Source organism: Amborella trichopoda, chromosome 12 (genome assembly GCF_054954075.1).
Source record: "Amborella trichopoda isolate Santa Cruz 75 chromosome 12, AtrichopodaSantaCruz75HAP2 v2.0, whole genome shotgun sequence".
Taxonomy (NCBI): domain Eukaryota; kingdom Viridiplantae; phylum Streptophyta; class Magnoliopsida; order Amborellales; family Amborellaceae; genus Amborella; species Amborella trichopoda.
The window spans coordinates 2972900-2991242 of NC_142347.1; the positions used below are offsets into that span (position 1 = coordinate 2972900).

An 18343-nucleotide genomic window follows, 5' to 3' on the forward strand; every position below is an offset into this window, starting at 1 on the left:
GTTGACGAATGAAGCTGACCCCAACCGTCGGGAATAGGGATTCTTTTGAGAGTTTTCAAAATACTTCAAAGTAAAAGAGAAACCAAATTTCGAATAGAATTTAAACACGAAAGGGAGCCAACTAAAAGCGAATATGTATCCATACTCATGGACCACCTAGTTGGTGATCACAAATCACCATTTGGATAGGAATCAAAATCATAAGGGACTGAAAATAAAATATAGAGATTTGATAGGAAATATCTTAAGGTTTTATAAAATCAAATTAAAATATAAAAAAAGATCAATTGGATCAAAGTAGAGAATAAAAGAAGGGTGTGGTTTGTATAGAGCATAGGCTCGAAACCAATCAAATTAAAGCCTACCTTCAAATAGTGTCGAAAAATATGGTTTTAACACTGGAAAGTTTTGTGATAGCCTTAAATTATATTTTTATGTTCAGTTATAAAATTTAAAGCTTAAAAAATGATGCAAATTGAGCAGATCTATGAAAACTTGAAAATCTTGTAAACTGACGGTCCAAAAATGCATTATAAGATGCACTATTTCCAAAACTTAAAATTCATTTTTTTCTCATGTGCATGCATCTTGATGTCAAGATGATCAATTTGATGATATTTTGGCATCAAAACAATCTCTTCTAGTGAAAGCTTTGAGATAGGCTCTAATTTGATTGTTTAGAGCCCAGGCTCTATATAAACTTTTCTCATAAAAAGAAAGCATACAACGGATCAGTACGAAACTCAAAGCAGGAACGCGCAATCAACCTTATTAAGCATGCGATATATGACTTTGGGGTGTATGTTGTATGAAATCAGAGGATATTTTGTGATAGTGTTTCTAGGTATAAGTGTGAACTGTGAAGGATTAGTCATGTTGTAAGGGAGTTATGTATCCCTGTATGCAACGAGGTTAGGAAAAACTAGGGTTTTAGGACCTAAACTTAGTAGAAAATGAGGAAAATGTTTATAAAATTCATGGGTAAGGTTTAGAGAATAAATAAGGGTTCCAAGAGATGGATAGGAAAACTAGGCCTAAAATGGGGTGTTTAGGACCTAATTGGGATATTCTAGGATTCCTAATGGCAGTTTGGGTATAGAAAAATTTGGGGGTAGAGAGGGCACTTCCAAAGCTTTAGGACTCTCCTCCTCTGAACCTCTCAACTCCTGAATTGGAAGACCTGGTGCGAAAGCAAACCAGTGGTACCCGTCTGAGTCACTGGCTTTAAGCCTCCCCCTCCCATGATAAATCCCTTGCTTACCCCTTGAAGCCTCTACTTATGTCCTTAGTATAGACATGGTCGACAAAACTGTTTACTTAAGTTTCAAAAAAGTTTCAATTTCCCTTACTTGTAAAATGTGAAATCGGGTGGCTGAGGTGTCCCTTTGATTTGTGCATACATTGATTGTGCATACAGTCTAAAAATAATTCCTCAGACTTTGCGAAGAGAAATGATGCACACCAAACAAAATTTCGGATTTCATATTTGTCTGTTAAAAATGATTTGTTAGCTCTTGTGTAAGATAAATGGTTCCATAGCATACAAATCCTATTTCGTTATTTATTCTATTTAGTGCCATCTTCCAATAAGAGCCTGTATAGCTAGGCTTATGTCACAAGAATCACATACCTTTTCTAGTCCAACAAAACAGAGCAGGTTCCACCATTGCTTTAACTCCAAGATCCACCCATGGATCTTTCTTTTTTTTCTCTTTTTTTTTCTTTTCTTTTTCAGATAGTTCAATTCCATTCCACCCGTAGTAAGAATAAAAATCAAGATGTCACATTGTCGTACCCACCACCGTAGACACCTAGCCTAGAACCCTTTCCTAATCCACTCATGGATCATTCAAAGGAATAACACCATTGGGATGCACTGCCTCATATAGATCCATATGGACCTCACTTAGGTAATGATTCACTTGAGAAAAGCCAATTAGAATGTAGGCTATTCATGCCATTCAATCCCTTGGTCATAAGCCGCATGTACCCAGTGAGGCCAGAGTACCTCGGATTATGTGAGGGGGAGAGAGGATTCCATGGATTGTAAGCAGTATTACATGGTACCTGTATCACTGGCAATGTATAACACACATTTAGGATGTCTAGTACATTGGCCTAAAATAGTAATACAGAATGAGCTGAAGTGATTAAGGCGCCAAGGTGGTAGAATGTGCCCTCTAGGGTTCGATCACCATGATCGCAAGGTGATTTCCAATGCAAGAGGTAACAAATTTAAGTTCTGCACAGAGTTTTTTGTATTTTTCAATCACAGCTTGTTAATATGCATCTAAGGGGCAAAAACATTCAAACACATGACACCAGCCCTTATGTGGAGTATCAGGGTAACACTGCAGGTATGCAACTTGTAACTAACAAGAACAAAGAGAAACCAAAAGAGATAAACGTCTTCTATGCTACTTAGCCAAGAAAAACAACAATGTGTGCGTCTCGCATGATACGAAAGAGAAACAAAAAAAATCAATTCACTGATAACAAATCTACATACGATTGTGAGAGAGATTCCATGCTTAGCTTATATGCTTCTCCATAATATGGCGGGCAAACAAAACATCATTTAACAACTAATGAGTATCAAATAATGAGTATCAGAGAGAGAGAGAGATAGACAGATAGACAGAGAGAGAGAGAAAATTAGAGCGATTGTAGGAGCTTGAGGGTCTCGTCGACATGCTTTTCAGGTTGGAATTGGTTATTGTAGACGAGTTGAATGACGCCATCCCTGTCAAGAACATAAGTCTGCCTGCCAGGGAGTGCCCCAAATAGATCAGAAGGCACCCCCCACTCCTTTCTCACCTTGTCTCCCTCATCACTCAACAAGGTGAATGGCAACCTGTATTTCTTTGCAAATGCCTGTACAAATAAAAATCCAGAGCCAGCTTACTCTCTTTTAGTGTTCAAAAAAATCAACTCGGCCATGGTACCCGGGACCCGGCCGAGGCGAGTTACTCCGATGACTCCACGTAACTCGCCCTAATCCAGCTCATTTTTTTAAAAGAAAATGAAAAAAAACAATGGTTATATATAATGTGAGTGCCACTTTTGTCAACAATGTAGTAGATTGGCATGTTGTACAACCTACTCACCCAAAACTCACCTCGCCCAGGCCGAGTTACTCTGCCGAATCCAAATTGCCTCATCCAAGTCTCAAAACGCTACTCTCTCTTATTAACCAAGCACAATAACTACCAAATTGGCACATTCAATGACAAAGAGGGATACTTTTGTGAATTTAATTGAAAAAGACCACAATTAAATCTAGTTTAGAACTTAAAAATATGCATGGCAAAGGGAATCATTAGTTACAAATAAGAATTTCAGGAGAGGTTGTCCAAGAGTGGTTTAGATGCTCAAATTGTAGAGAATTTTCAAACTGCTCACCATAGTATAAATCTCTAACAAGCTTCTAGAGTGGAATATGGTGTCATATGCAGGAGATGGTGTTGACAATTAAAGGTACTGATTCGACAAACTTGGTTATAATCATGTGAAAGGTTTTTTTTTTTTTTTCATATTCATGTGAAAGCAATGGTTTAAAAACCGGATCGGGCTTTCCAAAAACCGATCCGGATCGGCGAATCGGCGATCCGGATCGGTGCATCGGCGATCCGGATCGGCGAATCGGCGATCCGGATCGGAATCGGGTGAATCGGTCAGAATAAAGCTTCAAAAAAATCCGAAAAAATTATTAAAATTCATTATAAATATTGTTTTTTAGGAATTCAATAAAAAATGAGGGTACTCCATTAAGAATTTTCATGTTTTTGAATGAATATGCGAATATTGATATGTTCTTCCCCTGCATGAACCGCCATTCAACATTTAATTTACATCACACAAAAGGATAAACATAGAATTATCATGGAATAAGTATATCAACATACATGGACTACAATAAAGCATAAAATTAGTAACATACGATCTAAAAATAAAATGATAGACGACGTTGTTGTTCTTCTTGGTCACGCTGGTGCCATTGATTGAATTCGTTTGACAATTCATTGATTCGATCTAAAAACGAATCATCGATATTAGCGGGCGTCTGACTATTCCCAAATCCCTGAGTGTTAGTGTTTTGTTGTGTTCCCAATCCAAAATCCCCGAAGCTTGTCCATCCTTCATGCTCACCTGCACTGTCGTGCTCATCCCTACACTGTTGCTGTTGGGACTCGATATGTGAATAATATGGCTAGGATAGGGTGGCCTCAGAATCATCATCTCTCTCATTTTCTCTTAGACCCCCTTCCCACTCTCCCTCATTAGGTGCAATATCACCGACATATTGTGGATACATTGGCTGGCTGCTTCCTCTTTCATGCCGCTCATCACTTTCTTCAATATCTTCATCACCGATAGCCTCAAGGAACGCTCTCTTGTGCAACACTGGCTCCTCCTCTTCTACTACCCATCGGTCTGCTGTGTCTGTGACAAATATTGTGTCTAAGTCTATCGGCCCATAGTCTTGAAGCTTCCTTCTTATTTGTCGCTCTCTGAGGTTTAAATTATAATGAACGTAGACTAGTTTATGAAGCTTCTCAGAAGCGAGTCGATTCCTCCTAGTAGTGTGCAACCATTGGAACGTACTCCAGTTACGCTCACAGCCAGTAGCAGAACATGTCTGGGAGAGCACCTTGATTGCTATCCTCTTTAGGTGAGGTGCATCAGTACCATATATCTCCCACCATTCAGCTGGATTAAAATGTAAAAAGCATTGTAAGGGCAAGAACAATTCATAAGATTAAATATATGAATAAACAAAATATTAGCGAGGGGATAACCTGGATCCATCATAGTTCGAGAATTTCTGGCAAGTCTAGTTCCGAAAGATCCTATAGCATTCCTATACATAGCAAGCTAAAACAAATATATTACGTTTTAGTGCATTATTCCTCACAAATATAACAACTCAATGAAGTTCTTACCCAAACATTAAATAATACCTCTTGTATTGTTGCTACTTGGTTTCGATGGCTTCTCTCCAACCTTGCAATAATGTATCTGACCCCTTCCATAATCTTGTGGGGTTGTTCAGGTGTCAAATAGAAAAATTTTGGGTTGAAGTAGTACCCTAAAAAATATATAGGTAGAAAAATGTCATTTACAATTTCATAAAAAAATGATTTAAACTGAAACATTGTAATGATATAAATATATATTTACCAGCATAATGAATTGGACGTCCGAATTTGGTGTTCCACCTCTTTTCTATAATCTCGATCACTTTGCTAGCAAAATTACACTTCTCCCCAATAGCTGATTTCGCCCTCTCAATACCTTCATAAAGGATACCCATGGTAGCTTTCTTATCAGCATCCACCATTCTTAACACCGTGACCAAAGGGGCAGTGGCCTCTACAACACTGGAACATCGAGACCAGAACAGCCTATTTGAGATTATGTTATCCACTTTTAGACCGGTACTGGACTTCGAGAGGCGGTCATTTAACCACTCTTCACAAGTAAACAATCTCTTTAATGCACCTTCAGATTGTCGAATAGAGTCCACAGCTAAGTAATCGGTCGCAAAGCGGGTTATGGCAGGCCTGATTATCTCTTTTTTCTTAGAGTGTTCTCTAAACAGAAATAATATTTTAGAGTGGTTGTATATAAATCTCGACACCAACCTTGCTTCATCAAGAGTCTCCTTCACAATTTTGATCTCACCGATTTCCTCTAACATGAGATCGATGCTGTGTGCAGCACACGGGGTCCATACTAGATGCTTCCTCTTATCCATCAACTTGCTGCCCGCAGAAACACATGCACGCGCATTGTCCGTAATAAACTGGACTACATGCTTATCTCCCACCTCCTCCACTATCTGATCATATAGTCGTACGTAGAAGTTTGCATCCTTCTTCGTCCCTGATACATCTTTGCTAGACAAAAAAGCTGTACCTTTTGGGGAATAGGCCAAGAAGTTTAAAAACTTCTTTTTGCTAACTTTATTCAACCAACCATCACTCATGAGAGTAATTCCTGTCCTTGGCCAACTCTGTTTATATTCTTCAATCCACTTTTTAACTTCATCTACCTCTTCATCTAATATTGGCCCACTGAGCTCATATGCCGTCGGGGGTTTTACCCCGGGCCCGGCTCTCTAGATTGCACTAACCATAGGTGGAAAATATGGGCTATTGGCTGCATCAAAGGGAATCCCTTTATCGTAGAACCATTTGCCAACATATCTCCCTAACATGTTTCTTGTACCTTTAACCATGCCTTTTAAGGTCATCTGTTGTGACTTAGGCTTTGAGAGAAATGGGTCTTTACGACCATGACCTGCAATACTGGCACTCCTAGGTAACTTAGAAACAATTTCTTCAACAACTGATTCTCCTTGATACATATTGCCACCAACCCCTCCATACATATTTGAGCTGGGCCCGCCATACATGCTCGAGCTGGACCCGCCATGCATATCTGAACTAGGCCCACCATGCATATCGGAGCTAGGCCCACCATGCATGTCTGAGCTAGACCCACCAGGCATTCTAAACCCACATTCCCTCTGATATTGTTCATGTAAACTCAATCTTGTGGCCATGTCCAGCTCATTATTATATTGCTCTTCTAGGTCATAATTATATTGCTCTTCTGTATCATTCATGCTTGATGGTGTATATAAACTAGCTATCTCCTCATTCATCCTATGTTTGGCAATTTTTTTACCTTTGCTAGCATTAAGAATTGCCACCATCTGTTTTTTTACATTACTAGGGACACTAGTGCATGCAGAAACTTCTCCCTTAACCCCTGCCAAGTGTTGCTTGAACCTATGTACCCCACTACTTATCACTCTTTGACAGTAATTACAAATAATTTTGTCTTTCTTGTTGGGATCAAGTCTGACCCCATGTTGCCATGCAGGGTCTTCTGTAGATCTTGACATGATTCAACTGTTTTAAGATGTAAAAAGTTTAAATTAACCTGACAGTTCAAAAAGAAAAATAATCACCATATGTAGTGATAATATGTTGCGGTAGTTCATGTAGTCATATTCGTTGTTATTTGTTATTGCAAAATACCTTTTTTGACAATAATATTTTCGTACATATCAATTACAAACATTTAGAATAATACAAAATGCAAGCTCCAAACATGGCTACAACTCAATTATCAAGAACATACATTTTTTGCATTAAAAAATTAATAATAAAAACAATTCTTCAAAGAGCCGGCTAACATCAATCATTCCAACTAAAAAATCCATGAACAACAGATAAAAAAAATACAGTTTTGTATTGAAAATATAATAACATGCATTTTTTTGCATAAATAATCCATCAACATACAATTTTTTCAACAAAAACTTTAACAATAAAAATTTAAAATATGGTTTAATACCTCATGATAATTAAAACCTTGTCACGATTTTCACATCTTTTCGGAAAATCATCATTTTTCAAAAAATTCGATCATGGAAAAAAAAAAAAAAAAAATTACAGCAAACTCAAACAATAAAAATAAAAAATTGGGTTTAAATGTTTAATACATCATGATAATCAAAACTTTATCACGATTTTCACATCTTTTCGAAAAATCATCATTTTTCAAAAAATTCGATCATGGATAAAAAGAAATAAATAAAAAAAGTACAGCAAATTTTCAAAAAATTCGATCATGGATTAAAAAAAAAAATTAACAAATTTTCAAAAAGTTCGATCATGGATTAAAAAAAAAAAATCATAAATTTTCTAAAAAATCGATCATGGATTACAAAAAATTCGATCATGGATTACAAAAAATTCGATCATGGATTACAAAAAATTCGATCATGGATTACAAAAAATTCGATCATGGATTACATAAAATTCGATCATGGATTACATAAAATTCGATCATGGATTACATAAAATTCGATCATGGATTACAAAAAAAAAAAAAAAACTTAAAAAAACAAAAAATTCGATCGTGGATTACAAGAACAGAAAAAAACAATTCGATCATGGATTACAAAAAATTCAATCATGGGTTACAAAAAAAAAAAAAAACAAAAAATTCGATCATGGATTACAAGTAAAAAAAACAAACATTTCGATCATGGATTACAAAAAAGTCGATCATGGATTACAGAAAATTCTATCATGGATTACAAAAAATTCGATCATGGATTACATAAAATTCGATCATGGATTACCAAAAAAAAAACAAAAAAAAAACAAAAAATTCGATCGTGGATTACAAAAAAAGAAAAAAACATTTACATCATGGATAACAAAAAATTCAATCATAGATTACAAAAAACTCTATCATGGGTTACATAAAAAACAAAAAACAAAAAATTCGATCATGGATTACCAAAAAAAACAAACATTTCGATCATGGATTACAAAACATTCGATCATGGATTACAAAAAATTCTATCATGGGTTACAAAAATAAAAAATAAAAAATAAAATTCGATCATGGATTACAAGAAAAAAAAACAAACATGTCGATCATGGATTACAAAAAATTCTATCATGGGCTACAAAAAAAAAAAAAAAAAAAATTGTTCTTCACAGAGTCGTTTTACATAAGCGATTTTAACTCAAAAATTCACCTCTAAGTGAATAAATTACATCCAATTGAGTATATTTTCTGATAAACAACAATATAAGGAATCAAAAACCTAAATTTTTAACACATTATTTCTAATACATCATGAAAACAAAATCAAAAGGCGGAAAAAAAAAAAAAAAACAGCGGAATTTGGTTCCGCAGACATCTCACTGTTCATATCAAATTTCTTGCTGTAATTGACCAGTTTACGTAAAATTGAAAATTTTAAATCATACTAGACACAATAAAGATTAAAAACCCTAATTATTGAACTCATTTTGTTCAAAATATGCCGTGAAATAAATCAAATGGCGGAAAAAAAAAAAAAACCCAAAGTTCTTACCTGTTTTTGTGAACCGAAGCCTTCAATCTCCAAAAAACTCTGTTTTTCTCGACGATTATCACAAATTAGTAACAAAAGGTTTTGATTCACAGCTTTAAGATCAAAATGCCTACAAATTTTGAAAGATTCATGCCCTATTTGGCATGAAATTTCAGAAAAGGCGGAAACCCTAAACCCCGATTTTTTCGTGATCCAAAAACAACCAATTTTTCCACCATTTAATCCTTGAAAAAGCTGAATAAAGCTGTTTACAGCCTGAAAATCAGATCACATGCCAAAAAAAACAAAAAAAATGATCAAAAATGACAAATTTGAAAGAATCTCGTGAAGAACACTGTGCAACCCGTGTTCTTCACGGACTCGCCGATTCCGCACAGTGAATCGGCGAGTCACTGTGCGGAATCGTTCGGTTCTCTCTAGAACCGGACGATTCCCGATTTTTAAACCGAGCCGGTCCATTTTCGTGAATTCCGAGTCGAACCGGGCGAGTCCAGTTCGACTCGGTGATTTTTAAAACGCTGTGTGAAAGGTTTTTTTTTTTTTTTTTCTTTTTTTTTCCAGGTAGCAAGGTAGTAGGAATGGAACTTAGGATATAGCATTACTTGACATCAACTGCTAACCACTCAAACCCAAGCCCTATTCCTAGAATGTACTAAATAACAGAGGACCAAGCCACTGCTTGGATGTCCTAGCAACCATGACTAAGCTTTATCATTAGTTGCCTTTTGGAGCAATTATGAAAAGAGCAATGATCCAATGCAACGGTTGTATCATATTATAATGCAACGACACTTATAGAAAACCATGTTTGTGGTATTTGTATGACCTCAAATTTTGCACGCACACTCTCTTCATCTCAATAATCAATCCCCCAAAAAAAAAAAACGTTCAATTTGAACCCTAGATATGGTCAAAATGAGTCCCTTCCAAAAACAAATCTAGACCATTTATTTTGTGAATTTCAAGATCTCAGCCTTTATAAACTCAAAATCATTTTTTTCTTTCCTTAACATTGTTCATCTAATGATAATAAAGCCATCCAAAAAATTTGGAAATGAAAAAAATCCTTCTAAGGCCTAGATCTAAGCATCTTATCAAAATGAACGGTCTATGTTAATTGGGCTAAAAAAATACTTTCTAGGTTGTGTTTTCAATTTTTTTTTCTTTTTTTGTGATTGTTCATTAGAATGAAAAAAAATGTATATTTCAAAATTTGGATCAAATAAATGGCCATAAGATGGTTTTTTAAAGTTATTGCATCCTATTACTATACAACGGTTGCATCAAATCTTGACCCATTATGAAAATAGCCACTCTTAAATTGTTATAATCAAGTGGAACATTATCCAATACTTTAGCTAGAGTGATAAAACATGCATTTTTAGTTTTATCATTGGGGGGAAAATGGTACCCGGCAACATTTTAAGGATAAACAATTTTCCAAAAGTTAAGTTGCAGCGTGAATAATAGCATGGCAAGCGAACACATCACCCACTCAAGCGCAACAACAAAGTGATTCTATGATTCCAGCTAAAAGAGGAGGCACCCAAACAAGGCCCAATATTACAAAAGATGTTGCCACACAGGAGTATTGTGTACATTAATGAGTCGCTTGCGACCTTGGAATATGCAAATCTTTCTTTTGTATATCTAGGTTTCGATGGCCCAAGGTTGTTCAGGTGTAATTTGAGAGTCTGTAAGCGGGACTCAAACTAGATTTTTTATTTTTTAAGGATGCTGGTGGCTAACAAGGAGAGGCAAAAAAAAAAAACAAAAAAAAAACAAAAGGCATTCAAGGCAAAGTATAAGGCCTCATATTAAATCAAACCAATGATTTTTAAAATGTTATATTGAAAAGGATACAATCAGATACTTTGCCTCGAGGTTGTAATTAGTTGGATGTGAAATCAGGCGGCGCATTATATACAATCTGACATTTTACCTTCTTGTATTAAAAGTAAACAGTTTCATTTGTATACATTTCCACTAACTAATGTGGTCCAACGATCGCATGACATGTTGCCCAAGCGACACGCTGACATGGCGGCAAAGAAGTGAAGGAGAATACAAAGTTAGATACCCATAGTACCATATTTTAGGTTTACTCTATTGTATGAAAACCCATTTGGAAATATATATATATATATATATATATATATATATATATATATATGCCTGAAGAGTATTTTCAAAAGAGAAAAATAAAACTTTTATTTTGCAAGAATCCATAGTTCAAAAAATAAAAAAAAGCATATACCACAGGATCATAAAATATGTGCACATATGGTATTGGAAATGTATATAATGAGGCCATTTATTTTTTATACAATAAAGTGGCAATCATTATTAACCATTAGATTTGAAAATCAAATGATTGAAGATATGTCATTATTTGAACACAAAGTCCAAAATAAAATTTCTCTAAGTTGTGATAGTTTCACCTATCGGACTTCACATCTAATGGCTAAAAATGAACGTAACTTCCTTAAATCAAAAATAATTGTGTCTCATAGGGATTGTATTATATTGTTTACTACTCCAAGCCACTAACCAAACCTTTGAAGCATTTAACGATCGCCTCATCTGCACGAACCTCCACACCGTTCCTTAAATTTAAGGAAAAAGTTTATATAGAGCCCATCTCAAATATTTCACTAGAAGAGATTGTTTTGATGTCCTAATATCTTCAAATTAATCATCTCGACATCAAGATGCATGGACATGAAAACAAAATGAATTTTAAGTTTTGGAAATAATGCATATTGTATTTTGTATTTTTTGACAGTCAATTTTTAAGATTTTCAAGTTTTTATAGATTTGCTCAATCTACACTATTTTTTTAGCTTTAAATTTTATAATTAGAGATAAAAATATTTATTAAGGCTATCGCAAAGATTTCCAGTGTTGAAACCACATTTCTCAACACTATTTGAAGGTGCGCTCTAGATACAAAATGGGAATATGGTTGTAGCATTGTTGGGCATGTTCACGAAATATGTGGCTATTGCGAAGTTCTGCGTTGCGTGTTCATATTTTGCTTTCACATATTTTTTTTGGAAATTTATAAGTCATGTTTTATTGTAGGAATTGTAAAATAGTTCCTTCTATTTTTTATGTTACAATCAACTCCCATTTTTTGAAGTATATAATGTATTCGATTTTATCTTTTTTTGCATACACTAGATTAAGTTCAAATTTTGGCATGCTCTCAATAGTGACTCAAAACCGCCAATCTGGATAGGAAATCAGCAATCTGAATCAAGAATTGGCGGAAACTGACTCACTTCCTAGTCGGAGCTAGGAATCATGCTAGTTCCCATAGAATCATTCACTTTCATCAGTCGTGAGTCCCCATGATTTATATGTTTCTTTTACTATTTTTTGTGTTTTTTTATTTTATTTTTTGTTTTTTTATTGACCTATTCTCACTCTAGAGATTCGGGTGGATCGCCAATCCGAATTGGTGTCCCAGATGACCAATTCACCTGGCCGATCTGGGTTTTAAAACACTCCTTACCATCACAACTAAAACAAAATTTACAAATAGAAAAATCATCTAAATACTCATGAGAAATGAACTATTTGATATTCGACCCATGGTATTGGATTTATTTTTACAATGCCCATCAAAATTCACATGACATTGACTAGGAATGAGTTAAATAGTTCTTACATGTATTTTGATAAATTTTTCAAAAATAATCTGAAATTAATAAACAACCAAAATACCCCTATAACATTCAGGGGTATTTCAGTAATTTTGTTGATTTTAAATTAATTTTTAAAATACTTTTCATAGGTATTTGATGGAGAAGAACAAACGTAAAATTTTGAACTCAATCCAATTTATAAAAGAATAAAATCAAAATATATTATAGTGTCTGGTTTCCATAAGGTTGAGGCCCTAAAACGTCAAAGTAAAAGCATTTCTAGTGTCAAATCGTGATTTTTCAATAGCAAAAATCTTTGCGATCCCCTAAAAATTTATTTTTATTTCTAATTATAAAATTTAAAGCTTAAAAAATAATGTACATCGAATAAGTCTATAAACACTTGAAAATATTGAGAATTGACGACCCATATATGCATTACAAGATGCACTATTTTTCAAACTTGAAATCCATATTCGATCACGTTTATAAAATACAAAATATAGAAGACTATTTTTTAATGAGTAATGATTGTGTAGGACCATCCCCCAACCATAAAACCTCAAAGGATTATCATTAAAATTGATACGAATCTCTAAAAAAATTATCACATAGGTATGAAGCTTAATTTTTTCATAGATCTGTACCAAATTTAATAGTGATCATTTGAGATCTTACGTATAAGTGGAAGAGGGTCCTATATTATCATTTTCTTTTTTTAATTCTCAGCATAATAGTGAATACTCTTATTTTTTTCTTTTTTCTTTTTTTGAGGTGATTAGGATCTAAAATTAAGACACACGTGCACGGCTTCAATTGCAAGCAAAAAGGTGGAAGGTTCCAGTGAATTCTCATATGGCCATATCCAAGGGCCGAAAATTATTCTCATATTTCATTTTTTATTTTTATTTAAACATTATACTTATCAGAAAAATTTAGTACATGTTTATTTTATAAATAAAACTTCATCAAAATGATTAAAAAATATTTTAAATAAAAAATAATTAAAATACCTCTAAATTTATTTTGGACAATATTTTTTATTTAAAATATTTTTGTAATAGTTTTATTCAATCTTACTTATAGAAATGAACTTAAAACCAAAATTTCAAATTAATATCATTTTTAAATAAAAATTAAAAAGGAGATTCATTATTAGCCCTTGGATGAGCATGGTTCAATCTGAACCATTAAAAGGTGCACACGCACCTTTTAAGCATCCACATGCTGTGGCCGCAATAACAACCCAAAAAATAAACGCGCATAAGAGAATTGGACAAAATTCATCCGCTGTGTTTGGAGAATGCTGGCCGTCCAAATCGACTCCAATAATGCAATCAGGGCCGTCCAGCCAGCTACCCACCATCCTGGAAGGATAGACACTAGAAACTGTCTCTCATATATGCACAGAGGCATCCACCATTGGAGATATATCAGCCATTGATACCCCTTGGAAGGTCCATGCCCCCTGGACATTGGTATACCTATACACACAATGCGTATACTATAGAGAACACCAATCCTTAGATACTCATGATTGGGAAATGAGAAGTCCTGGGGAAAATGAGAAGATCTTCTAAAACAAATTAGAGATTCTTGAAGAGTTTTAGGAGAAAATTATTCTTACTTCCCTCTTCTCTCTTTCTTTATCTTTTTTTTTTTTTTTTTTTTTTTCTTTTTTTTTTTTTTTTTTATGGAAAAGTTTCTACATTTCTCCTAAATATCCATGTTTCCCTTACCATCCAACCTGTCTAATTTTGATCAAGAGAGCCACTCACCGATTGATCATAGATATCACGTCTCAAAGTATTTTATTTTTAGTTTTATTTATACAAATTGTATGGATATGAAATTTGATATGCATCATCGGACGCGTCTATAAAAAATATTAAAAATAATTTTTCAATAAAATATAACGACCAAAATATCTTTTGAATCTTTCAATTGTATTTTGATTATTTTATTTTATTGAAATATTTACTTTATACTTTTCGCTAGTGCAAGTTTAATGGAGGATTGTACGTCCAAACTTTGGTGTCAAAATAGTTTATAGAAAAAAAATTAAAAACAAAGTAATAGTGTAGGGGAAGTATATAAGTTTTATGTTGTAGGAGAAGTATAAAAAATTTATATTTTTATTATTATTATTATTATTATTATAAAAAATATATATATAATGAGACAATTTACTTGTGATACGCAGGGCCACAATTATTATTGACCATGAAATTTGAAAATGTGTACTTGTTTGGGCATAATGTCCAAAATAAATTGAATATTGTGACACACTTTCAGATTTACAGTTGAGGGGTTACCTTGTGGGAAGAGGGATCATCTCCACTAATGCCAACAACTTCAGCACCTGCCTTCTTGAACTTCTCATAAGAATCTCTAAATGCACATGCCTGCAACACCACACCAAAAATTGCTCTATTTCCCCAAGATAAAATCATGAAAACAGAAAAACAAATCTCTTTGCCCCACAAAAACAAAAGAAAATAATGAGAACCAGAAAATTAAAAATACAAATTAAAAAAGAGTGTGTCCCAAATATCCAACTAGTAAAAACATTAAAAAAAAAAAACTATGAAAAAAAAAGAAAAAATATTAACCTCTTTGGTGCACCCGGGGGTCTCATCAGCAGGGTAAAAGTAAACCACAACTGGTTTCCCTTTGAATTTTGAGAGGCTCACATTTCTTCCATCCTGATCCTTGAGTGTAAAAGAAGGGGCAACCCCACCTTTTGATACCTAAAAGAACCAGAAATCCACCATTTTCAGAGATTTTCACAAAACTTCAGACCAAATGTACCAGAAATCAATTGGGGTTTGAGACATGGAATTGAGCTCATTACCTTGGCAAAAATGGTGGTCCTGGGCAATGGCGAAGAGGAAAAATGTTGGTGGGTGGACAATTTAAAACCAAACAGTGGGGAGTTTGGGGATTTTAGAGAGAGGAAAGGGGTTTGTAAAGATGATGGGCTTTTGGGGTTGGAAGGAGGGGGAAGAACTGAAGGTTTGGAGAGAGAAACAGAAGCCATGGGTGGAAAATTTTGCGCTCCTGTGTCCTCTGTAAGAGAGAGAGTGCTATCCTAAAAGTGTTTGGTGGAGAGAGAAAGTGAGTGTTTGCTTAATAGAGAGAGAGAGAGAGATGAGAAGGTTTTTGGATAGAGATAGGATGATTATCGATTGTGGCAGCATATACACCATAGACAGGATTTGTAGCGTACGTATCAGTTAAGGCAATCGTGCTAATCGCATCTCTTAAGGGCTTAAGGCATTCCTGTTAATTAATCGGCCTTTTTTTTTTTGTTTTTTTTCAATTACCATCATTAATCGTGCTAATTAATCCCATGATATAGCAAAAGAGACAATTAAAAATATAGATATGTTTACGTTAACATCATTGACCTTTTAATATAAGGAGGCCGTTGTCATTATTGACATATAGATGTGTAATTTTGTGGTTGAGGATGTGTTATTGATCATGCACAAAATTCAAAAATAAAATTTCAATGTATCGGATTAAAGTTATTGTGATTTTGTGACTTCTTTGTACCAAACGTGAATGGTGTTATAGTATACAATCCTTTAACACTCCCTCATTACTCTCTTGATCAGGAGAGCTACTTGCCAGCTTTTTTTTCAATATGAAATTTTTGAAACTATTTAAAGACTATTAGATGATTATTCTAAAAAAAATAACTTTTGAAATTTGAGTTTTCTAATACTTAGATCTCACTATCTAAAAATTGAATGGTTTTTGTTCAATCTTGAGCGTTGTTTTTTCAAGTGTATAGAGAGTATAATTAAAAAATATTTTTTTATTAAAGTTGATCTATGGGTTGAACAGGTAACAACCCAAATTTTGGGGCTAAAATTAATTATTGATTGGGTTTTACCAGAGGTAGTAAAATGGAAAGTATTTCGGCAGTATACTTTATGTTGTCGAGAGATTTGATCATAAAATATAAAATATATAGTATTACTTTAAAATTCAATGACAAAAGGTGCGTACGAATTCTTTATAACAAGAGTTTATGATTTTTTATATATTTTTTCCTTGTTATTATAAGAAACCCTTATGCGTAGCGCAATCTATATATAAAACATATATGATAGCTGCTCCCAGGCATTCAATCTAAATAGATACCACTAACCATTTTTATTTTAAATTTTAATTTAATAGACCATTTTAACATAACATCCAGGTTATGTCCAATTCTTATAGGTGTCGAATTAATAGAAATAAATAAATAAACAAATATATATATATATATATATATATATATATATATATATATATATATATATGTGAAAGATACTACAAAACGTCTATAGACGAAAATGAACAATGATTTCGCCTATCTTCATCACCGTCTAAAGTTCATCACACGGACACGATTGTTTGGTAGTGTTTTATTTTTTATTTTTCGTTTTTTTTACATATCGGAATGAACTGAAATTTGGAGCTTATGTTCATAAAAAATACGTGCATCTACGAAACATATCAAAAAAAATATTTTACTTGAAAAATCGACCAAAATACCCCCAAAATGTTTCGGGGGTATTTTTGTTAATTTATTTTTTACAAATTATTTTTATATTTTTGTTAAGTGCACCTCATTAAGATGGACACACACTTCAAATTTCAGATTATTCTGATCTGTAGACAAAAAAATGAAAAAATAAAACACTACCAGACAAGCGTGACCATACGATGAACTTTGGATTATTCATATTAACAGGGTAAGAATGGAACCCTCGATGCAAAGTTGTGACTCCGCCGCCCTGACTACCTAATCCAAAGGCCCATTACTTCTTTTTTTTTATTCAAGGAAAAATTTTATATAAAGTTGCAATAGAATTAAAGGTGCACATCAAAAATCCATCGAAAACGATTATTTTAATGTTGAAAAACCCTCTAACTGATCATCTCAACATCGAGATGTATGATTATGAAAAATATGGAGAAAATTTCCTATGATCCCCTATTTCCCCTAAACCATTTTGACTATGTATTATTGACCTCAACAACTTATGAAATTACTCTATATCTCTCTCTAAAACTCCATCTCTCTCTTACATCATCTTCTCTCTCTCTCAAAACTATATCTCTCTCTAAAACCTAAACTCCATCTCTCTCTCATACACATCATCATTTTTCTCTCTCAAAACTCCATTTTTCTCTCACATCATCGTCTCCATCTCTCTCTCCCTAAAACTCAAACTCCATCTCTCTCTCCCTAAAACTCAAACTCCATCTCTCTCTCTAAAACTCCATCTCTCTCTCACACATAAGAAAGTGTACTCGTGTTCAAGCTCAAGCTAAACTCATTGGCTGGCAAACTCACCGAGAAGCGAGGAGAGAGATGGAGTTTCAGTGAGAGAGATAGAGTTTGAATAGGGTGTCATTTTAGTGTTTGTTTGGGTCAAAAATTTATGATCAAAGGAGTCCAGGGGTCGTAAGATAGCAAAGATGAAGACCTTTTGCTTTCAAGTAATATTTTTAATTCTTGAGTCTAATGAGATATAGAAGTCAAAAATAAGGGATAAAGAGATATATATATATATATATATATTCAGTCCCAAAAATAATGCATCTTACACAACATTACCTAGGCCGTTCATTTTCAAGATTTTAACCATTTTTTGAGTTTAAAATTCTATAATTAGATATGAAAATAAATTTTCAAATAATCCTAAGAAAGTTTTATACCAAAATTATGTGTTATGATAAAATTTGGAAGTGCGTCTTAATTGGATTGTTTAATGTGGAAACCTTA

The 18343-nt window shown here is 33.8% G+C and overlaps 2 protein-coding genes across 2 annotated transcripts; both read right to left on the minus strand.

Moving 5' to 3' along the window:
* Positions 1–2468: 2468 nt before the first annotated feature.
* Positions 2469–15771, minus strand: PRXQ (Thioredoxin superfamily protein). The gene is made up of 4 exons (XM_006843794.4): positions 15413–15771; positions 15171–15308; positions 14874–14963; positions 2469–2874 (listed from the first exon to the last, which is right to left on the minus strand). Exons 1-4 carry the CDS (start codon positions 15596–15598, stop codon positions 2656–2658), a joined length of 633 nt encoding a protein of 210 aa, XP_006843857.2. The 5' UTR covers positions 15599–15771; the 3' UTR covers positions 2469–2655.
* Positions 3716–7457, minus strand: LOC148779359 (uncharacterized). Its single transcript, XM_088854169.1, has 4 exons — positions 5182–7457; positions 4962–5089; positions 4800–4875; positions 3716–4710 (listed from the first exon to the last, which is right to left on the minus strand). Exons 1-4 carry the CDS (start codon positions 5987–5989, stop codon positions 4211–4213), a joined length of 1512 nt encoding a protein of 503 aa, XP_088710295.1. The 5' UTR covers positions 5990–7457; the 3' UTR covers positions 3716–4210.
* Positions 15772–18343: the final 2572 nt, after the last annotated feature.